Below are 25,985 nucleotides of genomic sequence, written 5' to 3' on the forward strand. Positions count from 1 at the left end.
TTGTCAGTCGACATCTCCGAAGCACAATCAAATCCATCAGTTTTTATGACCTACAAAGGTATTCTAATATAAACAAAGATTAGAATAATTTTTTATGATGGTGGTATGGAAAATATATATTCATTGGACAAATCCAAGAAATGAGCAGTTTCTAGTAGATTGAGTGGCATCCCAATTTTAATAATTTTAGTCTCACCTCTAAATCACATGTTGATGGTTATTCTCACGAATACCTACTATTTAGGGTATGTGGTATATTGCCCATAAAAACTATGTTACATTTCTCCACGAGCAAAGAACGGATTCCCCCTTTACATAATGATAGTCGGTCATCCGTAATTTCTTGGATATTTTTAAGTAATTTATTGAGAAAATATTTTATGTTATTCTAAATATATATAGTGTACAGGTATAAATAAAGCTTTATTTTTATGATATTCCTATTATACCCCTCCTATACGACTTGCTGTCCTCTCCCGAACAACCGCACTCTATCCACTACCTCTCCGCATCACTCACTCTCTTGTTCCCCTCCCTCTCTAGATCCATAGACTTCACCGGCGTCGCTCACTCTCCTCTCTCCGTCCTCGCCCCCACAACCAACAGAATCGGCGACCTCATCTCCCACCCCTCCACCCTTTCATCCCTCCCCTCTTCTCACCAAAATTAGTGAAGGGGGGGGGGATCGAGAGACCAGACGGTTGCCTGATCCGCCCACAAATCGGCGAACAACATCACGCCAAGGTCACCAACGCCGTCATGAAATGACAGGCTTCTTCCACCTCGACAGACTTGCTCGCGCACCAAGATATGAGAGGGGGCCTTCTACTTCTCCCTCGCTCATCACCCCTTTGGCCAAACCATGGATCAACCTTCCTCTAATCTGACCCATGCCATGGACCGAGCTCACTTCCCTCCTCAAGGTCATCTCTTCACCCCTTTCCTCGTGTGGCATGTTGCACCGCTAACCCTCACCTTATCTCCCTCCCTTTCCTCCCATATCGAGACATGCATGTGTTTCTGCTTGGCCGCTTCACCTCACCGCCGCCTTCATCTCCTTATACAATGTCGTATCCGCCGCCTTCTAGCAGCTGTAGAAGAACGTGTTCGATTCTTGAACCTACAAAATATAAAATGCTGAGGTCAATAAGTATGAATTTCTCTTATCCCTAGTACTATATTTTTATACATGCTTATTGCATAACCAACCTGTGTGTCGTAGTGTACTGTGGACTTGCTGAGCTGCTCGACCTTGAGCTTGTCAGTTTGGCAGAGCACGTTCTTCGTCTTAACCTCCATCTGCAACTCGGCATCGCGGATGGTGACAGCCTTGGCGGCCTCAACCTCGGCGACCTTGGCATGCCAGTCCCAGCCTTCCACTTCATGGCGAGGTCGGTCTGAGGCGGCGTTGTCGGCCTTCCTAGTGTTCTCAAACACCCGCACCTCCGCCTTGCCCTTGGCCTTCTCCTTGAGCGCCTCGCCCTGCTGCTGCACAAAGAGCACCTTGTTCTCGGCGTCCACCTTGGCGGCGTTCTGGCACGTGAGGCCATCCCGCTCCACAAACATCCACCTTGGTCCTGCTTGCTGCCTCCTATTGTGTCTTCTCGCCGAGGTAGGAGAAGTACTCATGCCCCGGCACGTCCACCAGCTGCTTCACGGTGGCATTGTAGATGAAGAGGCCGAATTGGTCCGGCTCCTTCTGCACACTACTAAACACCTCCCGCTTGAACTTTTTGGTGCAGGTGAAGATCTCGTCCATGGTCAGCTGCGCCACCAGCATCCGGGTCTCACCCTCGATCAACCCTTTAGCCCTTCACCATGTCATGCCCGTGGCTCCTACCGTACGAGTGCAACAGCGCGATCAACTTCACGTGGAGTAGGAGCTTCGTTTCGACGGTGGGCAGGGCTGGACGTATCGCTCGTGGCTCAATCAGTGTTTGACACGCTCGGTCCTGGCTTGTTAGAGAAAACGGATGATCTGGTCTGCTAAAATCGGCCTGGAAAATTGTCGGTCCGATCCGGTCTGGTCTTCAACCGGTCCGACCAAGAGGACTGAGAAAAAATGTCACTGCCGCCGCCATCCATTCTCAGCATGGCGACCGGCAGCCCCCGGGTAAATTACCATGTCCCCAAGCTTCCCCTCTCCTTCTTTTCTCTCCTCCCCATGCACCATAGCCTCTCGCCATCGCTGTCGTGCATGCACCACTGACGATCTCGAGTTCTCAACTTGGTGCTGGCAGCGTTCTAGCTGCGGGTTTTGCTGCCATGGCAGCGACCATTTTAGCACAACACACATGCAGGCCATCAACTGGGGAAAACGGTCGATTGGGTGTGAACTTCGGATCGTGCGAGAATCGCTCAGCCGTGATTTCCGCGTGAGATTTAATAGCCTCCGCCTACAATCACGCACCATGATCCTACGCTGTCGTTTTCTTTGTTGAAGCATATGTTCAGGTCCACCTGCCACCACGTGATTCTCTCTCTCCCATTGCTCTCTTCGTAACAACCTTTCCTTATCGTCTGCGTCTTTATCGCGAGTAAAGGATTAGCAAGGTCAGCTCAGGAGTTAGTTGGGTTACTGGCCGCACCTGCCTGTGTATATCTTGTATAAATGTATACCTCTATAACTGAATATGACTGCTTTCAGTTGTGTTGGTGTGTTCACTTTCTGCACTTCTATTCAGTCGAACAGGAAATAGGAAGTACATGAGAAACATGGCTTGATCCGAAAATCACGACATCATTTGACAACAAACTAAACGTCATGTTTTTTTTCATGGTTAATCCGCTAATTATGGCAAGGCCCGAACACAAAAAAACATGGGCTCATGAAAAAAAACTGCTACGAAAGGTTCATGGCTAACAGCTGCACACTTGCCGCAACACATCACCGACCTCATCGCTGGCGCTCCCGCATGTCCACCACCTCGCCACAGCACCCGCACACGCAACCTACCTCGCCGTTGCCCCAGCACGTTGACGCTGGTGGTGGTTGGCCGGTCCAAATGGTGGCTCAATGAGGGACCGAACCAACCCGGACCGTGTCGCCTTGGTAGCGTTGCCGAGTTCCAGGGTGGTCACCCGGGGACCGATGGTGAAGACGGCGGGCAGGACGAAGGGCAGCTTCTTGGAGCTCTACCAATACCCACACCTTCTTCACCGGCTAAGTCCTTGATGCCCCAGCCGGTAATGGCCAGGTACTACGACGCGTACGCGGCGATGAAGCTCGCCGTTGACTGTTTTGCCGGATGTACCGTTAGGTTTTCTTTCCTTCTTACCTACATAGGACATAGGAGTGTTGACCGATCAAAGGAAATAAATAGAACCTGTTAGTACATATAGAAAAAATGCCTGTGCGATGCAACGGACCTATCAAACTTGTTTTACGTGATCTCGATTTATGTAATCAATTAATTACGTGATTTCTGTTGTATGTTCTTTCTCTATTCCAAAATTCCACTCATGCGAGTAAAAAGCATTTCACTGTCTTATGCAAGTAGTTCAGTGCATACATATGCTACTCGTTCATAATTGCAACCTGAACAGAGTAAAAAAAATTGGTTCGATGCATGGATGGATTGACGGGAACACAATGTCTAACGAAAAGGATAAGAATCACGTTGGCATGCATAAGTGATTTGAAATTTTAAAAATATAGCATCTACATCCGCGCATCATGAGGAACAATTTCAGAGAAAAAAGTTGATCCAGTCAAGTGTATCTTTGGATATTTCATTATCCACTTAGGCCATATTAGTATTACTTCCCACGTGGTGCACATCATCCTGATGCATGGGTGTGCCTCGGCCCTTATATTGCAAATGTTATTATTGCAGGAAGAGCACACATTCATAAGCTAACGGTTTCACAATGCGTTCTTGCTGATAGTAATTGAACCAAATGAAAAGATGGACAAGCAGATTGATTAAGGAACTCTAGGTAATAGTTCATGCCGTAAGCATTGGCTCAAAAAGTTAATTTGTAAGTAACAAAAAAAGGCCTAGAAGAATAGTTCTACCTAAATAAAGTTTACTGTTGCACATGAGCAGATCCACACGAAGCAGAGGGGAGGTGGAGCAGGCCGGTAACCAGGGGAAGGGGCAGAGTGGGAGAAGATTTACACCGCCGTCTCCACTGAATATGGTGTCTCCGCCGCATCTGTGGAGGCGCCGCGGCTCCGCCTCGGATGGTGCTTGTGGCTATGGTGAAGAGGAGGGGCGACGCATGGGTGAAGAGGCAGGCAGTGCTCGTGGCCAAAAAAGTGGGTCGTTCGAGCTGCGGGAGGGAGGAGGGGATCGCCGGGAGGCGGCGAGATCGGTGGGCGGCGGCGGCAGCCAGGTAGGGAAGTCGAGGTAGGGCGCTGTGTTTTCTTAGGGGAGTTGCTTGTGAAAATAACGTGCAACGACGAAGTAGCTAGCGGATCCCCTTAAACAAGACGTAGCGAGCAGATTCCCTTAAGGTAGGAATGGATACGATTGATGACGTTGATAAATATTGATGAATGTTGGCCTAATTTACTATCATCATGCATGGAAACGAATCATCAAGAAAAAGAATACTTCCTATTACTACGCTCATAGGAAGCTTGCTAATCTCTGCTACCAAACAGTTTCTGCCCAAACAAAGAAAGAAAGTTATGGACGTGATTCGCAAGGAAACAAACGTTATGAAGACTAATGAATTTAGATTTGATCTTTAGAGATTGATTGTGATTGATTCTTTTACATAAAGATATTACTGAATAATTTGCGTCAGTATGAAAAGTTCTGATCCGTTCAATTTTTTTCGTTGTGTGAGGCGAATATAAACCGATAAAGTAGGGGGAGGAGACAAAAAAAATCTACGAAAAAAACCCAGCGAAGGTGAGAGGAGATACCAAAAAAACCACGGACAAAAATAAACCCGAAACAGAGACTATCAACTGAGACATTAGGAATAAGACATTAGGAATAGAGATTTGGTCAATTTCTTAGGTAACTTTGCCTGTAAGCGTCTTCGTGGCCACTGCCCACTCTACTCTTTTGCCTTCTCGCAGGCCAAATTCATGTCTTCCCTCGCTCTTTTCCACGGCCCATTCTCCTACCACCGCGCTCCTCCCTTGTCGCCGACCGGCACCTCTCCACGGCCGACGCGACCCGCAGCACATTCTTCTCCTTCCCACCCCAATTCGCGCCCCCTCCCTGAAGCCGATGAGCTCCGGTCCCACGCAGCGGCGCTGCAGGACTGCGCCGTCCGCCGAGCGCTCCGCTGCGGACAGGAGCTCCACGCGCGGCTGCTCCGCTCCGCGCGGCAGCCGGACACGTTTCTCCTCGACTCGCTCCTCAACATGTACTGCAAGTGTGGCCGCCTGGCGGACGCACGAAGGGTGTTCGACGGAATGCCACACAGAGACGTCGTCGCCTGGACCGCCCTCTTATCCGCCTACGCCGCCGCGGGAGATGCCGAGGAGGCTCTGGACCTGTTTTGTCAGATGAACCAACAAGGTCTTGCGCCTAACGGGTTCACGCTCGCTTCGGTGCTCAAGGCCTGCTCGGTGATGAGCTCACACTCCGAGTTTACGCGTCAGGTGCATGGTCAGGTGGTTAAGTTGCAAGGTCTGGATGATCCCTACGTTGGCTCGTCCCTTGTTCAAGCTTACGCGATCCATGGGGAGGTGGACGCTGCTGAGACCGTGTTGCTAGGCTTGCCCGAACGAAGCGACATGTCATGGAATGCTCTGCTCACTGAGTATGCTCGGCAGGGCGACTACAGAAAGGCCATGCATGTTTTCCATAAGTTGTCCGAATTTGGTGATGAGATAAGCAAGTATACTGTGCCTACTCTTCTTAAGTGTTGTGTGGAACTCGGCCTTGCAAAGTCTGGTCAGGCTCTTCATGCATTGGTGGTCAAGAGAGGGCTGGAAACCGATAACGTGCTGAACAATTGCCTTGTTGAGATGTACTCGAGATGTCTATCTGCTGAAGAGGCCTATCAAGTCTTTATCAGGATAGATGAACCTGATGTGGTGCATTGCAGTGCCATGATCTCTTCTTTCGGTCGACATGGTATGGCCTGGGAAGCATTTGATCTTTTCGTAAAGATGTCAGACATGGGAGTCAAACCAAACCAATATACATTCGTGGGCATTGCTGGTGTTGCATCAAAGACTGGTGATGCAAACCTTTGTCGCTGTGCTCATGCGTATGTTGTGAAAAGCGGGCTGGCTATGCCAAAATTAGTGGCTGATTCCATTCTAAATATGTATGTGAAAGTTGGTGCTGCTCAAGATGCAACAGTTGCTTTTCATCTTATGCATGAGCCTGACACATTTTCATGGAACACATTTCTCTCCGGATTTTATAGTGGAAGCAACTGTGAGCAGGGTTTGAGGATTTTCAAGCAGATGAAGTGCGAAGGCTTTTCAGCCAACAAATACACTTATGTTGGTGTTTTGAGATGCTGCACTAGCTTGATGAACCTGATGTATGACACTCAGGTTCATGCATGTGTTCTGAAAAGTGGGTTGCAAAGCGATAATGATGTTTCAAGAATGCTACTTGACATGTATGCGCAATCTGGCTGCTTTACAAGTGCGTGCCTGGTTTTTGATCGACTGGAAGAAAGAGATGCTTTCTCGTGGACAGTGATTATGTCAGGATATGCTAAAACGGATGAAGCTGAGAAGGTGATGGAATGTTTCCGTTCAATGTTGCAAGAAAACAAAAGGCCTAATGATGCTACACTAGCAGTTTCATTGAGTGTTTCCTCTGATATGGCATCCTTAGGCAGTGGGCTCCAACTTCATTCATGGGCCATCAAGTCTGGCTGGAACAGCTCAGTTGTTTCTGGTGCTCTAGTTGACATGTATGTGAAGTGTGGGAACATAACGGATGCTGAGATGCTATTCTATGAGTCAGAAACATGTGATCAAGTTGCATGGAATACACTCATCTGTGGTTATTCTCAACATGGTCATGGGTACAAGGCACTGGACACGTTCAGACGGATGGTAGATGATGGGAAAAGGCCTGATGATATCACATTTGTAGGTGTTCTCTCAGCGTGTAGCCATGCAGGATTACTTGACGAGGGAAGGAAGTACTTTCAATTGCTGAGTAGTGTCTATGGAATCACTCCTACGATGGAGCACTATGCTTGCATGATTGATATTCTGTCCAAGGCTGGAAGACTAGCCGAGGCTGAATCTCTTATCAATCAGATGCCATTGATCCCGGATTCATCCATATGGAGGACGATTTTGGGAGCTTGCAGGATACATGGAAATATCGAGATTGCTGAGAGAGCAGCAGAAAGATTGTTAGAGTTAGATCCACAGGATGTTTCTTCTTCTATATTGTTATCAAACATTTATGCAGATTTAGGAAGGTGGAGTGATGTTACAAGACTTAGGAATATGCTACTAGATCATGGAGTAAAAAAAGAACCAGGGTGTAGCTGGATTGAAGTCAATGGCCAGATTCATGTATTCCTGTCGCAAGATGGATGTCCAAAATATTAAGAATTTGTTACAACGTGCATTCGGTTCCCACAATCTGAAATGCCACCATGGGCCGTGCCCATACATAAACTATGAGACCAGGAGCTGGTTTGAAGTAGATATGGCTAGTTCTGCAGGCTGATACAAAGTGCCAAGGTAAATCCTGTTTATAAATATGATTACTGAAAATGCCACACCTGCATTAGCAGATCACTACCACTCTGTTACACTGTTGACTGTTTTATCTCATTTAAACATGCTGTTGGGTCCCTGAACTTGCCTGTAGAGTTTGATGGGCAAGTCTTGATTCTAAATTTAATCACATATGCTATCCTGCAGTTTGATAAGAGACGCAATGTGCAGAAAATCCACCGACATAGTCAGTGCAATTATTTGTTACATCATATACTAGGATGAATTCTGACCGAGGACAGTTCCTTGGTGAGGCATGTGAAAATGGTCACGCAATCTTGCCTGTAACGTGAACTAGGATATGGTTACGGATCAATTTGGGATAGGGAGAGTCTGATGGTGACCCACTTCCATTGATATTGGATTGCTCATGTCACATTTGTAGTCCAATTGGGACCCCTGTGCATGTGAGGTGATCAGCTTGTTCACCAGCTTAAGCAGGATCCTTTCGAATTCCTCGCCACTAGACCATGGATGAACCTCAGCTTTGATAAGCTGGGGATCGCTGCTGATGAGACTCCAGAGGGGATAATTCTCCTTTGGCATGACATAGTCCCCTTCCCCTAGCTTAAGAGAGGGGCAGTAATCCCCCTTCCCATCACCGATGTAGATGAAGTGCTTGTTCTTGGCACTGTCTGTCCCTTGAATCCTCTGGATTATCTTGCCCTGCAATGGCAAGTGAAACTTTAGTTCATGGGTGGCAAGGTCGGTTTTCACCACTTTTCAGATGAGTAAATGCACTGAGGTTTCAGCACACACAATATTTTATCAATCGTTTGACAATACATCATGCCTAATACTCCTTCCGTTTCAAAATAGATGACCCAACTTTATACTAAATTTGTACTAAAGTTAGTACAAAGTTGAGTCATCTATTTTGTAATGGAGGGAGTAAGACTCTAAATGCAGAACACATCGTTATATATACCGAGTGACATAAATTGTTTCTTTTGTCTCCATCACCCACGTGCATCGAGTGAATCTGTGATTTTAACACGTGAACTGATCTGCCATCCTACTGTCCATACCTTGCACATGTTGTCAGGGCACAGGCTGCAACCATGGGGCAAGCTGGTGGGATCATGGAACGGCGAGATCCTGAGCCTCCCTTGGGCGTCCACGCGCGCGGGGTTGGTGTTGATCTCAGAGAAGCAGCCGAGGACGCCGTGATGCTCCAGGACGGTCTCGATGAAGAAGGAGTTGGCGTCGCTCACCACCTTCAAATCACACCTGCGACGCACACCTACCACCATCAAGATCCAATCCAACCACCCGGCCGCGTGGGGAAATCAAGAACACATCGGCAAATCGGCATCGGTCCATTTCATACCCTAATGCCGACGCCGTCCGGATGGCGGAGAGGACGTGCGCGTCGAGCGGCGCGCTCCTGAGGCACTCGCGGATGTCGTCGGCCGACCTCCCCTGCGCGTGGAGCTCCCCCATCATCCTGTCCTGGAAGACATCAAGGCCCCACTCAGCCGGGAGAAGCGCCATGCGTGTCTAGGCGGGTGTGTGGGCGTATCGTGTTCGACTGTTCGTACCATGAGGGAGTTCCAGCGCATGGTGGGGCGCAGGCGGTTGAAGGCGTCGGCGGCGCCGAGCTTGGTGATGACCCAGTCGTCGCTATCCCACTGGATGATGGTCTTGTCGAAGTCGAACAGCACCACCACGGCGGCGGCGGCGGGAGCGGCCATCTCCGGGAAGAGACGGCGGATGGTGCTTCCTGCCTCCGACGTTTGCGATACGAGACTCCGGCGTGGCTTCTGTTTGTTTGTTGGTGGCGGCGTCTCGGACTCTCGGTGTGTTTTTATAGCAGCCACAGCCGTGTGGCAGCTGATGACCTGGGAAGGCTTCCACACCGCCACTTGTGACCTCTCTCGTGTGTTTGTGTTTCCATTCGCTTTGTTCGCCCTTCGCCGTAGCATAACTGTTGTCTGTACTCGATTGGCTGCCTTTGCCTTCGCCTTTGCATGGTGCTTTGTCATCACGATAAAGATGGTTCATCGCAAAGTTTATTAGTATTCCATCAGAAGAGTTGACCGATACAATTTTGTGCAAGTTTACACCTCCTTTGGCTAGCCTTTTTTGTGGGCTAAACACACTCCACTCTATTGAACATCGACAATGTTTATGGGGGATACAATTGTGGCCAGGAGGCTGAACGAGCCACACGTGGCACCTTTTAGAAAGACGTAGATCATGCTTAGACTATGTGCCTTGATATCGGATTTTCTCCCTTCAAAGATGAAGATACAGCCCGAAGATTAGAGGCCGACAAACTGATCTCGTGAATGATATTACCATAGCTTTCTCCTGTGCCCTTGTTGATGTCATCAATAACGCCCTTGCAATAGGGGGTTGTGGCCTGCATTAAATCTAAAGCTAGAGCGAGCGCTTCTCGGCAAGCCAATGCTTTAAGGATGGGAGGATCAATCATACTAGAGAAAGAAATTGCCGAAGAACTGAGATACACTCCCTCTAAATTTCTACACACAACGCTAATAAATCTCATGTTGGTAGTGTTGGCCACTCCTCCATCGACTTTTACAAAGCCTGCAGATAGTGGAATCCAATGCACCATGGGTTTAAAAGGTTCAGCATAACGAACACCTGGCAGGGGACTGCTGAAGACACCGATATAGCCAGATCAAAAAGATAGTGGTGTATGAATGCATATGTGTTGCAGCCGGGCTCTGAAACTCCTCCTCATGAAGTGCCTTTCGAAGAGCATGCGAGATAGCCCATAGCATCACCGGAAGCAAAAGAAAATCATCATGCGGCAGGCTTTCCAATAGAGTGAATATCCATCTCCTCGCGTTTGGCTCCCTAGTGGTGCTCAAGATTTCAACCAAGTTAGGATCCGCTAAAGCCCACACACACCTTGACATGTTACATTCAAGAGGTGAGTGTCTTCACGAGTCTTCAGCTACGCATAACTCACAAGCGTTCGTTGTAGACATACTTAGGTGTTGGAGGAGATCCGCCGTAGGTAGAGATTGTCGTGACAGACACATTTTTAGCTTAGAAGGAATTTGAACCAACCAAATTCTTGTCCAAGTTTTTTGGTCCCTTTCAGACTTTGAAGAATCAACATTACCTTCTAGCTAAGCCTCTCGATGATGTTTTGTTGCAACCAACATGCAATAGGACGATCGAACAGAATTTTTTTCCTTCTTGTCAAGTTCTCCATGAAAAAACATGTGACAACTGTCTGGTGCACAGAGGAATAGGCAAAAAAAAACGTCTCTTGTACCTTCTCCTGGTACCATGACGCGAAATTATAATAAATGAGTTCCCTAACAAACTAAGGTGGATTTATCATAGAGTTAAGTGATAGGACACATATTATAATCCCTTGGGAGCCAATTGTGCCTCCAAATGTCAATGGAATGTCCATCAATAATTCTCAGGACCAGGCCCTGAGCAAGAATATGTCTTCCCTCAAGAATAACTCTCCAAATATGTGATGATGCATTAACCAATTTTACTTGCAACAAATCAATAATAGGAAAATACCTTGCTTTAAGAAAACAAGCACTAAGGGAGTTCGTATCCCGAAGAGTGAACCAGCGTGTCAATAATGCAAGAGTAAACAACTCAAGAGCTGACCGTTACTCCGAAATAATCTTGGGTAAAATGAACTTCAAATGGTTTGGAACTACCTTGGAACTGACCATCTCATGTCTGGGACGAATTGAGGGGAGGACATCTGTGTCCATAAAATGCCTCGAATGGTGAGATGGTAAATGTTGTCGTAGGAAAATATTGCATATAACAAGTTTTCTTCCCATTCAGCACCATAAGTCAATGTACAATAACTAAGCATACCTTCCAGTATATGGTTCACTCTTTCCGCCTTCCCGTCCGTTTGAGGGTGGTCCATTGTGTTGTGCCTTAGTTTAGTTCCCAAGGCCCAAAGGAGACGGAGCCATAATGATGAGGTTAACTGTCAGCCTCAGTATGATACAATCGACTTGGGTACTCTATGGGGGCTTAAGATTTTGGACATGTATATCTGAGCTAATTGTTCTACCCAGTAAGTGGTCTTCACTAGAATAAAGTGAGCCATTTTGGTGAGTCATGCATAATAACTCATATGGAGTCATGGTCTTTGGATGACTTGGGTAACCCGATGATAAAGTCCATACAGACATTGTACCATTTCTATTGCGAGACTTGTAAGGGTTGAAGCAACCCATCGGCGCCTTTGGCGTTCATCTTTGACTTTGTTGCTACATTGCAACAAGAAATGTAAGATACAATGCCCTTTCACATACCTTGCCAAATATTTCCTTCAAGTCTCGGTATATCTTGGTACCTTCGGGGTGGATGGAATACAAGGACTCATGCATTTCTTGAAGTATTTGCAGTTATAGTTGGCTTGCTTAGGTACACATAACCGGGTGCCGAACCAAAGCATACCTTGGTCATCATAGCAAAATTTCTAGTTTTTCCGTTTTGGACCTTCTGCTTGATCCCTTCTATGCTAGGATGCTTTACTTGGGCCTTCTTAATTTCTTCCTCATGTGTGAATGTTACCTCCAGGGTGTTCAAATTTATCAAGCCGCTGAATGTCAGGTTGATCTTGGAAAACTCCTCTTGAACCATAGTATTTTCAATGAGAGTGAAATGCACAGAATCACCATTTTCGTGTCACAACTCGCGAAAAACCACCACTTTACAATACTTGTCATTTTGCACCGAACCGAAGAATTGACGTTCGCAAAAAACACTGATTCATTTTATGAGCGCATTTTGACGTGGCTAATCCCTCACGGTTTGAAAGCTGTGACGACGCGCCGTTAACGACCGTTAATGGCTCTGTCCGAAGCGACTGGGCCGGCCCTCACTCCCATCCCTCGCCCTCTATCCCTCTCCTTTTTCTCGCGGGCATGGTGGGCATGGTGGCGGTGGCGGCTCCGGATCCATCGGCAAGTGATGCGATCATTGATAGAAAACGATGGCGTGAATAATTTTCCCAATCTTTCACGGTACAATATCACCTGAGCCACGTGGCGCTCGCGATCTTGTAGATGCAATCACCACAAAAACAACACGCACACCTTGATGAAGAAATACATGGACGATCCTCCAAGAATCAGCAGCAAATTAGAGACGGCGTCTCCAATCACTCGCCAAAAACACAAACCAATTCTTAAAGCTTCTCGACAAGATCACACGAAATCACTCGTCGCCAAGGGAAGATACCCCGATTTTTGGTTTCTATTTCAACACCCAAAAATAATCTTCCCATTACATGAGGAATGACCTCCTTATATTATTGTGCACGCAGGCACGGGTCGATGGAATAAGCCCGACTCTCTCCTGACTTTGAAACCGACTTGAACTCTAATACCCATCGTAACAAACTAACAACCGAGTACTTTGACCAAATAATAAGAGAGAGAAAAAACAAAAGACTCTTTTCTTATCTAACTAAACAAGACTTAACTAATTTAATGTCCGGCAAGCTGCAAACGTCCAAAACAAAACTAGCTTTCTCCTGTATGGTCAACAGTTCTTTCCTTGCATGCGCACGTAAATGTGTTTGCATGTTTGAAAAGTAGCTCGACGTCCTTTCGTGCATCAACATGAACAATGTCCAGTATAAATATGTGTAGACGTCTGGTCCTTGTGTACAAAATTGGCTCTCAATTCAACTCTTTCATTGTCGTTGCCACGCACAATAGTAGCTTCCTTCAGTTTCTTTTCCTCATTGTGTCTGGCAGGAATTACATACATTTCAGAGTTTCCTGGACTGGCCTTTTTAATCATATTTTTAGGATCAGAAATAGGGTCACATCATCCTTCCTTCCTTGAAAGAAAACTGTTCTCGGTTTCGTCCTATACCTTGGAGATTTGTTCTTGAATATTTTAACAATACACTTTATATTCTTTGCATCCTTAGGAATAATAGCATAGAACTCACCCTTATGTATAAAAGTGTACCTATTTATTCACCCATGATGAAGAGCATTAACATCATGCTGCCATGAACGCCCCAAAATAAAATGACAAACATGCAGTGGCATAACGTCGCATTCCACTTTATCCACATAGCCACATAGCCATCAACATAAAAAGGGACCTTAACCCTATGAGTAACCTTCACTTTGCCCACATCATTGATCCACTTCATATAATATGGTTTTGGGTGCTCCCATGTTGGCAATGAAAGAGACTCCACCACATCCTTACTAATCATGTTGCTAGCACTGCCGCCGTCAATTATCAGTTTGCACACTTCTCCCTTGATGGTACATGCAGTTTGAAAAATACTCCGTCGCTGTCCTTGTTCAACAATGGTCTTGTCATCTCGCTGGACCTTATGTGCTAGCAAACTCTCCATATCAGGATTATCTTGAGGATAACATAGTATGGTATCACCATGACCTCTTTTAATTCCATCATCTAACTTAAGCGTCTCATCTTCAGATTCTGAAATATATTCCGCATCAAGAAGTAGTCCTTGGTTGATTGGAACATTCATGCTTCATGTGTCCACATCCTCCACACTTGTGGCAAATAATATTACGATGATGAGATGAAGTTGCATTAGATGAAACCTGAGAAACCTCCTTTGGTGCAACCGCCACTTTGCTCTGTTCAATGCTTCCTGACTTATAAGAAGGAGTCGGTTTAGCACTGGACCCACCATCAATAGGAGAAGAACCACGTCGCCCACTATTGTAAGTTGGACGAGTCTCTGAAGCTTGCTTCTCCAATACCCAACGTTCAGCACGCGCCGCTTGATGAAGAAACTCATGAATATCATTATATTGCGTTAAGTCCACACGGTCTAGAATATTTTCCTATAACCCCTCAAAGAAACGTACCATGGTCACCTCCGCAGACTCACGCACAGCTGTACGGATCATTAAAACTTGCATATCTTTATAGTACTCATCAACTGAGTTTGTACCTTGCACCAGACGCCAGAGTCTATTGTGAAGCTGGCGTGTGTAATAAGCAGGTACAAAACGTTCCCTCATGATTCGCTTCATGCCAGCCCATGTCGCTGGTCGCTCGTGAGTACGATTTTTATTATCCCACCATACAAGAGCATACTCTATAAATTTCATTGATGCAACACGAACCTTCTTCTCTTCAGAGTAGTTATGACCATCAAAATTTTGATTTACGCGCATCTCCCATTCCAAATATTTCTCCCGGCCAGCACAACGTCCCGAGAATTCAGGTATGGTTATCTTGATTCGACCCAAACCATCATCCTCGTGGGCACCATTGCCATCATAATCACGGCGCCGCCCAACATGGCGGTGAGCCCCAGCATCATGCCGTGGTCGGTGAGGTAAGCCTCCACGGGCATCAGAATCCTTAGAAAAATCACCATCATCGTCGTTGTCGCAGTCATGACGCTGTCGTGGTGAGCGGGACTGTCGGGGTGCCACATCTCTCGCCTGAAGACGTTGAACTGCTGCGGTGAGCCGATTAAGATTCTCAGTCATCACCTGCAGACTATTAGTGCGTTGTCGGTCGCTGGCAGTCAAACGCTCGTTCAACCTATCCTCGATGCCCATAATATTTACAGACAACTCCTCAACCCTGGTCCCAAGCTTCTTGTTGGCTCCCTTGATCGACATCAGATGGATACACAAGTCATCACTTATCTCCAGGTCCTTCGGAAGTTCATCGCCCTCCTCACGATCATATTTCTCATGCTGCGAGTTCACCATCTTTCAAACAATTGAATCAAATAGCAGGAAAAATTCTACTGTCATCAACCTTGATCTGAATGCCACTTGATGCGATCGTCAACAGAAAAATGATGGCGCGAATAATTTTTCCGATGTTTCACGGTACAATATCACCCGAGTCACATGACGCTCTCGATCTTGTAGATGCAATCATCATGAAAACACACACACACCTTGATGAATAAGTACGTGGATGATCCTCCAAGAATCAGCAGCAAATTAGAGACAGCGTCTCAAATTTCTCACCAAAAACACAAAGCAATTCTTAAAGCTTCTCGACAAGATCACACGAAATCACTCGTTGCCAAGGGAAGATACCCCGGCTTCTGGTTTCTATTTCAACAGCCAAAAACAATCTCCCCGTTACATGAGGAACTGCCTCCTTATATTATCATGCACGCAGGCACGAGACAATGGGATAAGCCCGACTCTCTCCCGACTTTGAAACCAACCTGGACTCTAACACCCACGTAACAATCTAACAACCGAGTACTTTGACCAAATAATAAGAGAGAGAAAAAACAAAAGACTCTTTTGTTATCTAACTAAACAAGACTTAACTAATTTAATATCTGGCAAGCTGATCACAAACATCCAAAACAAAACTAGCTTTCTCCTATGGTCAAGAGTTCTTTCCTTGCATGCGCAGGTAAATGTGTTTGCATGTTTGAAAAGTAGCTCGACGTCCTCTGGTGCACCAATGCGAACAATGTCTAGTAGAATTATGTGTGGACGTCTGGTCCTTGTGTACAAAATTGGCTCTCAATTCACTCTTTTATTGTCGTTGCCACGCACAATAGTACCTTCCTTCAGTTTCTTTTCCTCATTGCGTCTGGCAGGAATTACATACCTTTCAGAGTTTCCCAGGCTGGCCTTGTTAATCATATTTTTAGCGACTAGAAATGGGGTCACATCAAGAGTGGTGGGGATAAGGTGTGTCGAGGGAGTGGTGGGGACAAGGTGTGGTGGACAGAGCTAGTCATGATGGCTGGCCGGCGTGGCAGGGGGGCACCCGCTACGAGGAGGAAGATTGTGCGGACACAACAATTTCATCACAAAGTATTTCATCGTTGCCATATTTGGAGCAAATTTCGTTGAGCTACTGCCAAATGGTGCTAGTCGGGCCCTAGGTGAGCTGCCTCCCTCCCTCTATTAGCAAATTTCGTTGCTGGAATTCTAGGGTTCCAGATTTGCAAACTAGGGTTGTTTGGGAATGTTGCATGTAAAACAAAAAAAAATTCTATGCACATGCAAGATCTATCTATAGAGATGCATAGCAACGAGAGGGGAGAGTGTGTCTATGTACCCTCGTAGACCATAAACGGAAGCGTTTGTTAACGCGGTTGATGTAGTCGAACTTCTTCGTGATCCAATCGACCGAGTACCGAACGTATGACACCTCCGCGTTCAACACACGTTAAGCTCTCTGACGTCCTCGCCTTTTTGATCCAGCAAGACGGTGAAGTAGTGGATGAGTTCTGGCAGCACGATGGCGTGGTGACGGTGATGGTGATGCTATCTCCACAGGGCTTCACCTAAACACTACGAAAATATGACCGAGGGACGAAATTGTGGAGCGGGTGCCGCACACGACTAAGAGATTGTCGTGGTTATGTGTGGCGCCCCCTCCCACATATATATAGGTGGGGGGAGAGGGGAGGCAGCCAGGAGGCACCCCAAGTGGGGCCGAATCCCAGTTGGGCTCCTGCCCCTAGCCGTGCCCCCTTCCTTGTATGGGTGCGGGAAGAAGGCAGGGGGAGGTGGCGCCCCCCTTTCCTTTCTCTCATGAGGAGGAAAGGCAGGTGTGGCCAACCCTCCTCCTTTCCTTCCCCTAGAGCCGGCCGGCCAGGGAGAGGGTGCACGAGCCCCCTTGTAGGCTGGTGTGTCCCTCCCCTTGGCCCATTAGGCCCATACACCTTCCGGGGGTGTCCGGAACCCCTTCCGGCGATCCGATGGCTACCCGGTGCACTCCGAAACTCTTCCGGTGTCCGAATAGTATTGTCCTATATATCAATCTTTACCTCCAGACCATTCCGGAGCTCCTCTCCATGTCCGTGATCTCATCCGGGAATCCGAACAAACATTCAGTCACCAAATCATATAACTCATATAACACTATATCGTCAACAAACGTTAAGCGTGCGAACCCTACGAGTTCGAGAACTATGTAGACATGACAGAGACACCTCTTTGATCAATAACCAATAGCGGAAGCTGGATGCCCATATTGGCTCCTACATATTCTACAAAGATCTTTATCGGTCGAACCTTATGACAACATACGTAATTCCCTTTGTCCATCGGTATGTTACTTGCCCGAGATTCGATCGTCGGTATCTTCATACCTAGTTCAATCTCGTTATTGGCAAGTCTCTTTACTCGTTCCATAATACATTGATAACCCACAAGTATAGGGGATCGCAATAGTTTTCAAGGGTAAAGTATTCAACCCAAATTTACTGATTCAACACAAGGGGAGCCAAAGAATATTCTCAAATATTAGCAGCTGAGTTGTCAATTCAACCACACCTGAAAGACTTAATATCTGCAGCAAAATATTTAGTAGCAAAGCAGTATGGAAATAACTGTAACGGTGGCAAAAGTAACAATAGCAGTTTTGTAACAATCATAACAGTGGCAATGGAAAAGTAACTTAGCAAAGATCAATATGAAACGAACTCGTAGGCAATGGATCAATGATGGATAATTATGTCATATGGCATTCATCATGCAATAATTATAACATAGGGTGACATAGAACTAGGTTCAATTCTTCAATATAATGTAGGCATGTATTTCGTATACAGTAATACGTGCTTATGGAAAAGAACTTGCATGACATCCTTTGTCCTACCCCCCCCCCCCCCATGGCAGCGGGGTCCTATTGGAAACTAAGGGATATTAAGACCTCCTTTTAATAGAGAACTGGAGCAAATCATTAGCACTTAGTGAATACATGAACTCCTCAAACTACGGTCATCATCGGGAAGTGTCCCGACTATTATCACTCCAGGGTTGCCGGATCATAACACGTAGTAGGTGACTATAACTTGCAAGATAGGATGAAGAACACAAATATATTCATGAAAACATAATAGGTTCAGATCTGAAATCATGACACTCGGGCCCTAGTGACAAGCATTAAGCATAGCAAAGTCATAGCAACATCAATCTTAGAACATAGTGGATACTAGGGATCAGACCCTAACAAAACTAACTCGATTACATGGTAAATCTCATCCAACCCATCACCGTCCAGCAAGCCTATGATGGGATTACTCATGCACAACGGTGAGCATCATGAAATTGGTGATGGAGGAAGGTTGGCGATGATGATGGCGACGATTTCCCCTCTCTAGAGCCCCGAATGGACTCCAGATCTGGCCTCCCGATGAAGAACAGGGGGTGACGGCGGCTCCATATCGTAAAACGTGTTGAATCCTTCTCTTTGATTTTTTTCTCCCCGAACTTGGATATATGGAGTTGGAGTTGAGGTCGGTGGAGCTTCGTGGGACCCACAAGACAGGGGGCGCACCCCCATCCTTGTGGACAGGGTGTGGGTCCCCTCTCGTATATTCTTTCGCCAATATTTTTTTATCAATTCCAAAAATATTCTCCGTGAAGTTTCAGGTCATTCCGAGAACTTTTATTTCTGCACAAAAATAACACCATGGCAATTCTGCTGAAAACAACATCAGTCCGGGTGAGTTCCATTCAAATCATGCAAATTAGAGTCCAAAACAAGGCAAAAGAGTTTGGAAAAGTAGATACGATGGAGACGTATCAACTCCCCCAAGCTTAACCCATTGCTTGTCCTCAAGCAATTCAGTTGACAAATTGAAAATGATAAAGAAAAACTTTTACAAACTCTGTTTGATCTTGTTGTTGCAAATATGTAAAGCCAACATTCAAGTTTTCTGCAAAGATTATGAACTAACCATATTCACAATAACATTTAGGTCTCACATTTACTCATATCAATGGCATAATCAACTAGCGAGCAATAATAATAAATCTCGGATGACAACACTTTCTCAAAACAATCATGATATGATATAACAAGATGGTATCTCGCTAGCCTTTCTGAGACCACAAAACATAAACGCAGAGCACCCCTAAAGATCCAGGACTGACTAGACGTTGTAATTCATGGCAAAAGAGATCTAGTCACAGTCATACTCAATATCAATTAATAGCAAAGCATACAAATGACAGTGGTGCTTTTTATAAAAGGATGATGACTCAGCAATAAAAGTAAATAGATAGGCCCTTCGCAGAGGGAAGTAGGGATTTGTATAGGTGCCAGAGCTCGAGTTTTTAAAACGGAGATGAATAATATTTTGAGCGGTATGCTTTCATTGTCAACATAACAACCAAGAGATCTTGGTATCTTCCATACTAGATACATTATAGGAGGTTCCCAAAGAGAATGGTAAAGTTTATACTCCGCCGCCACCAACAAGCAAATTCCACGACTGGTCCAGAACAACGGGTACCGTCCAACTAACAACAACCCTGGGGGAGTTTTGTTTGCAAATATATTTTGATTTGACTTGAGCATGGGACTGGGCATCCCGGTGACCAGCCATTCTCTCGTGAATGATGAGCGGAGTCCACTCATGGTGAGAATAACCCACCTAGCATGGAAGATAATGACAGCCCCCAGTCGCCACATGAGCGATTTGGGCATACAACACAAATTATCATTTGAAGGTTTAGTGGCACATGCAAATTTACTTGGAACGGCAGGTAAATACCACATATAGGTAGGTATGGTGGACTCATATGGAACAACTTTGGGTTTATGGAAGTGGATGCACAAGCAGTATTCTCGCTTAGTTCAAGTGAAGGCTAGCAAGAGATTGAGGAGCGACCAACTAAAGAGGGACAACCGTCATAGACATGCATTGAGAGTAACCAACATTGAGTGCAAGCATGAGTAGGAATAAATCACCATGAACATAAATATCATGGAGGCTATGTTGATTTTGTTTCAACTACATGCATGAACATGTGCCAAGTCAAGTGATACATCTCCGTCGTATCTATAATTTTTTATTGCTCCATGCCAATATTATTCAACTTTCATATACTTTTTGGCAACTTTTTATATTATTTTGGGACTAACATATTGATCCAGTGCCCAGTGCCAGTTCCTGTTTGTTGCATGTTTTTTGTTTCACAGAAAACCCATACCAAACGGAGTCCAAACGGAATAAAAACTGACGGAGATTTATTTTGGAATATTTATGAATTTTGGGAAGTGGAATCATCGCGAGACGGTGCCCGAGGGGGCACGAGGTAGGGGGCGCCCCCCAGGGTGTCAGGCGCGCCCCTGACCCTCGTGGCCACCCCGTAAGGCGGTTGGAGCCCTTCTTTCGCCGCAAGAAAGCTAACTTCCGGATAGAGATCATGTTAAAATTTCAGCCCAATCGGAGTTACGGATCTCCGGGAATATAAGAAATGGTGAAAGGGAAGAATCTGAGAACGCAGGAACAGAGAGAGACAGAGAGACAGATCCAATCTCGGAGGGGCTCTCGCCCCTCCCGTGCCATGGAGGCCATGGACCAGAGGGGAAACCCTTCTCCCATCTAGAGAGGAGGTCAAGGAAGAAGAATAAGGAGGGGGGCTCTCTCCCCCTCGCTTCCGGTGGCACCGGAGTGCCACCGGGGGCCATCATCATCACCGCGATCTTCACCAACAACTTCACCGCCATCATCACCAACTCTCCCCCTCTATGAAGCGGTGTAACCTCTCTCTTACCCGCTGTAATCTCTACTTAAACATGGTGCTCAACACTATATATTATTTCCCAATGATGTATGGCTATCCTATGATGGTTGAGTAGATCTGTTTTGTCCTAATGGCTATTTGATGATCGTGATTGGTTTGAGTTGTATGTTTTATTATTGGTGCTGTCCTATGGTGCTCTCCGTGTCGTGCAAGCGTGAGGGATTCCCGCTGTAGGGTTTTCAATATGCTTATGATTTTCTTATGGTGGGTGGCGTGAGTAATAGAAGCACAGACCCGAGTAAGTAGGTTGTTTGCGTATGGGATAAAGGGGACTTGATACTTTAATGCTATGGTTGGGTTTTACCTTAATGAATCTTTAGTAGTTGCGGATGCTTGCTAGAGTTCCAATCATAAGTGCATATGATCCTAGTAGAGAAAGTATGTTAGCTTATGCCTCTCCCTCAAATAAAATTGCAATAATGATTACCGGTCTAGTTATCGATTGCCTTCTTGTTGACAAAAGCTCTTTACTAAAACTAATTTAGTTGTGTATTCATCTAAACATCCCCTACTTTATATTTACTTGCTATTTATTATCTTGCATACCTATCCAATAATACCTACAAAGTACTTCTAGTTTCATACTTGTTTCCGGTAAAGCGAACATCAAGTGTGCGTAGAGTTGTATCGGTGGTCGATAGAACTTGAGGGAATATTTGTTCTACCTTTAGCTCCTTGTTGGGTTCGACACTCTTACTTATTGAAAGAGGCTACAATTGATCCCCTATATTTGTGGGTTATCAAGACCTTTTTCTGGCGCCGTTGCCGGGGAGCAATAGCGTGGGGTGAATATTCTCGTGTGTGCTTGTTTGCTTTATCACTAAGTAATTTTTATTTGCTGTTCTTAGTTGTTTTCTATCTTTAGTTATGGGTAGGAAATGCAAAATACCAAAAAAAATAGTTGTACCTACTGAACCAATGGTTGAAGAACCAATCAAAATCTATCGCACTGCTGAAGCTTATTACTTGGATCATCTTCGATCCCTTTGTCCTCGTGCCGAAACCCCAACTAGCTTAGTTGAGGTCAAATCTTTAGATGATCATGCTTGTTATGTGCGACACCGTATATCTGAAAAAGGGAAACTATTATGGGGTCAAATTCAATGTTTGCAATGCTATGCTTGAAATTTATGTGAAATATATGATTTTACTTGTTGTTCTGAAAACCCTAAGAAACACCTTCCCTATCAATGTGAGTTTAGTAATAGTGGAATCGTATCTCGTATGCTAAGGGTGTTTATAATTACTATGATGTTCAACAAATTGAAGAATTTGTTGCTTTTAAGGGCACTTTTGAAATTGCTTCTTTGATTAAAAAGTATGATGCTACTCTTTAAAAATCTGAAAATTTTGCTATACTTGAATATTGTTATTAGAATTATGCTTCTAATACCTATGTTAAACAATATATTGAGGAATACTCCGCTGTCCAAGAAGAGACTAATATTTTGCAGGAGTCTATGGAAGACGAAATTGATAAAATTGTGAGCTCATTGGATGAACAAGATGAGGAGGAGAGCGAAGAACAAAAGGACGAAGAGCGAATTGATCACCTGTGCCCACCTTCTAATGAGAGTAACTCTTCAACTCATACATTGTTTAATTCCCCTTCGTGCTTACCGAAGGATGATTGCTATGATGACTGTTATGATCCCATTGATTCTCTTGAAATATCCCTTTTTGATGATGCTTGCTATGCTTGTGGCCAAGATGCCAATATGAATGATGCTTATGGAGATGAACTTGCTATAGTTCCTTATGTTAAACATAAAACTGTTGCTATTGCACCCACGCATGATAGTCCTATTATCTTTTTGAATTCTCCTGATTACACTATATCAGAGAAGTTTGCACTTATTAAGGATTACATTGATGGGTTGCCTTTTACCGTTGCACATGATGATTTTGATGAATATAATATGCATGTGCTTGCTGCTCCTACTTGCAATTATTATTATAGAGGAACTATATCTCCACCTCTCTATGTTTCCAATACGATAAAATTACAAGAAACTGTTTATACTATGCATTGGCCTTTACTATGTGTGCATGAATTGTTCTTTTATGACATGCCGATGCATAGGAAGAGAGTTAGACTTCTTCATTGCTTGATATATGTTACTTTGTGCTCACTACTAAATTAAAAATCATTGCTAATTAAAATTGGCTTTGATATACCTTGGGATCCGGGTGGATCCATTACTTGAGCACTATATGCCTAGCTTAATGGCTTTAAAGAAAGCGCTGCCAGGGAGACAACCCGGAAGTTTTAGAGAGTCATTTATTTCTGTTGAGTGCTTGCATATAGTTTAAAAACAACAAAAATAAAGAGGGGAACCCAAAGCTTTTTCAAAAAGAAAAGTGAAAGTGAGAGAGACGAGCATTGTGAAAGTGGGGGACGTCCTTGAACTTTGTTCATGCCCATGGGAACTTTGTGAATCTTAATTACAGAAACCTTTCAACAAAAATAATTATCCCCTTGTACAATTTCATTGTATTATAAAAATAATGTGGCAAGGTTTGCCTTTAGGATGTTTACATTTGCTTGATGGTTTGTACGGTGCAGGACAGAAACTTTGGCTATAGTGCACGATTTTACATTTTTAGCTGGAACGTCAAATGGTTCTGATTCTTTTTTCACTGTATTCCTATACAAATTGTTTATTCTTCCTAATTTTGGTAGAATTTTTCAAGTATCATAAGTATGGTGAATATTCAGATATCTACAGACTGTTCTATTTTAGACAGATTCTGTTTTTGATGCATAGTTTGCTTGTTTTGATGAACCTATCAATTTATATCAGTGGATTAAGCCATGAAAAATTTATATTTCAGTAGACACAATGCGAAAACAAAATATGAATTGGTTTGCAACAGTACTTAGAGTAGTGATTTGCTTTATTATACTAACGGATCTTACCGAGTTTTCTGTTGAAGTTTTGTGTGGATGAAGTGTTCGATGATTGAGAAGGTTTCGATGTGAGAAGAAGGAAGAGAGGCAAGAGATCAAGCTTGTGGATGCCCGAGGCACCCCAAGTAAATATTCAAGTATACTCAAGCGTCTAAGCTTGGGGATGCTGGGGAGGCATCCCCTCTTTCTTCAACAAATATCGGTATGTTTTCGGATTTGTTTCGTTCATGCGATATGTGCAAGTCTTGGAGCGTCTTTTGCATTTAGGTTTTTATTTTTTTATGCACCATGCTGGTATGAGATGGTCCTTGGTTGATTTATAGGATGCTCTTTACACTTCACTTATATCTTTTGAGTATGGCTTTATAGAATGCTTCATGTGCTTCACTTATATCATTTGAAGTTTGGATTGCCTGTTTCTCTTCACTTAGACAACCGCCATTTGTAGAATGCTCTTTTTCTTCACTTATACTTGTTAGAGCGGGGGCATATATTTTGTAGAAAGAATTAAACTCTCGTGCTTCACTTATATCTATTTAGAGAGATGACAGGAACTAGTCATTCACATGGTTAGTCATAAAATCCTACATAAACTTGTAGATCACTGAATATGATATGTTTGATTCCTTGCAATAGTTTTGCGATATAAAGATGGTGATATTAGAGTCATGCTAGTGGGTAGTTATGGATTGTAGAAATACTTGTGTTGAGGTTTGTGATTCCCGTAGCATGCACGTTTGGTGAACCGTTATGTAACGAAGTCGGGGCATGATTTATTTATTGATTGTCTTCCTTATGAGTGGCGGTCGGGGACGAGCGATGGTCTTTTCCTACCAATCTATCCCCCTAGGAGCATGCGCGTAGTACTTTGTTTCGATGACTAATAGATTTTTGCAATAAGTATGTGAGTTCTTTATGACTAATGTTGAGTCCATGGATTATACGCACTCTCATCCTTCCATCATTGCTAGCCTCTCTAGTACCGCGCAACTTTCGCCGGTACCATAAACCCACCATATACCTTCCTAAAAACAGCCACCATACCTACCTATCATGGCATTTCCATAGCCATTCCGAGATATATTGCCATGCAACTTCCATCATCATCATCATATACATGGCTTGAGCATTTATTGTCATATTGCTTTGCATGATCGTAAGATAGCTAGCATGATGTTTTCATGGCTTGTCCGTTTTTTGATGTCATTGCTACGCTAGATCATTGCACATTCCGGTACACCGCCAGAGGCATTCATATAGGGTCATATCTTTGTTCTAGATATCCAGTTGAATATTGAGTTGTAAGTAAATAAAAGTGTGATGATCATCATTATTAGAGCATTGCCCAAAAAAAAGAGGCCAAAGAAGCCTAAATAAAAAGGGGGGGGGGCAAAGAAGCCCGCAAAAAAGGGGCAATGTTACTATCCTTTTACCACACTTGTGCTTCAAAGTAGCACCATGTTCTTCATATAGAGAATCTCTTGAGTTATCACTTTCATATACTAGTGGGAATTTTTATTATAGAACTTGGCTTGTATATTCCAACGACGGGCTTCCTCAAATGCCCTAGGTCTTCATGAGAAAGCAAGTTGTATGCACACCCACTTAGTTTCAGTTTGAGCTTTCATATACTTATAGCTCTAGTGCATCCGTTGCATGGCAATCCCTACTCACTCACATTGATATCTATTGATGGGCATCTCCATAGCCCGTTGATACGCCTAGTTGATGTGAGACTATCTTCTCCTTTTTGTCTTCTCCACATAACCCCCATCATCATATTCTATTCCACCTATAGTGCTATGTCCATGGCTCACGCTCATGTATTGCATGAAAGTTGAAAAGGTTTGAGAACGTCAAAAGTATGAAACAATTGCTTGGCTTGTCATCGGGG

The 25,985-nt window shown here is 44.6% G+C and overlaps 2 protein-coding genes and 1 pseudogene across 2 annotated transcripts; 1 reads left to right on the top strand and 2 right to left on the bottom strand.

Moving 5' to 3' along the window:
- Positions 1 to 1,033: 1,033 nt before the first annotated feature.
- LOC119272345 lies at positions 1,034 to 3,291 on the bottom strand (annotated as a pseudogene).
- Positions 3,292 to 3,949: 658 nt separating this feature from the next.
- Positions 3,950 to 8,851, top strand: LOC119272347 (pentatricopeptide repeat-containing protein At4g39530-like). Its single transcript, XM_037553854.1, has 4 exons — positions 3,950 to 3,954; positions 4,050 to 4,338; positions 4,991 to 7,633; positions 8,715 to 8,851. The coding sequence occupies exons 1-3, from the start codon at positions 3,950 to 3,952 to the stop codon at positions 7,496 to 7,498; spliced, it is 2,802 nt and encodes a 933-aa protein (XP_037409751.1). The 3' UTR covers positions 7,499 to 7,633; positions 8,715 to 8,851.
- LOC119268324 (thiamine phosphate phosphatase-like protein) lies at positions 7,788 to 9,430 on the bottom strand. Its single transcript, XM_037549916.1, has 4 exons — positions 9,211 to 9,430; positions 9,000 to 9,121; positions 8,698 to 8,899; positions 7,788 to 8,335 (listed from the first exon to the last, which is right to left on the bottom strand). Exons 1-4 carry the CDS (start codon positions 9,361 to 9,363, stop codon positions 7,982 to 7,984), a joined length of 831 nt encoding a protein of 276 aa, XP_037405813.1. The 5' UTR covers positions 9,364 to 9,430; the 3' UTR covers positions 7,788 to 7,981.
- Between the last annotated feature and the right edge of the window lie 16,555 nt (positions 9,431 to 25,985).

This window comes from Triticum dicoccoides, chromosome 3A (genome assembly GCF_002162155.2).
Source record: "Triticum dicoccoides isolate Atlit2015 ecotype Zavitan chromosome 3A, WEW_v2.0, whole genome shotgun sequence".
Taxonomy (NCBI): domain Eukaryota; kingdom Viridiplantae; phylum Streptophyta; class Magnoliopsida; order Poales; family Poaceae; genus Triticum; species Triticum dicoccoides.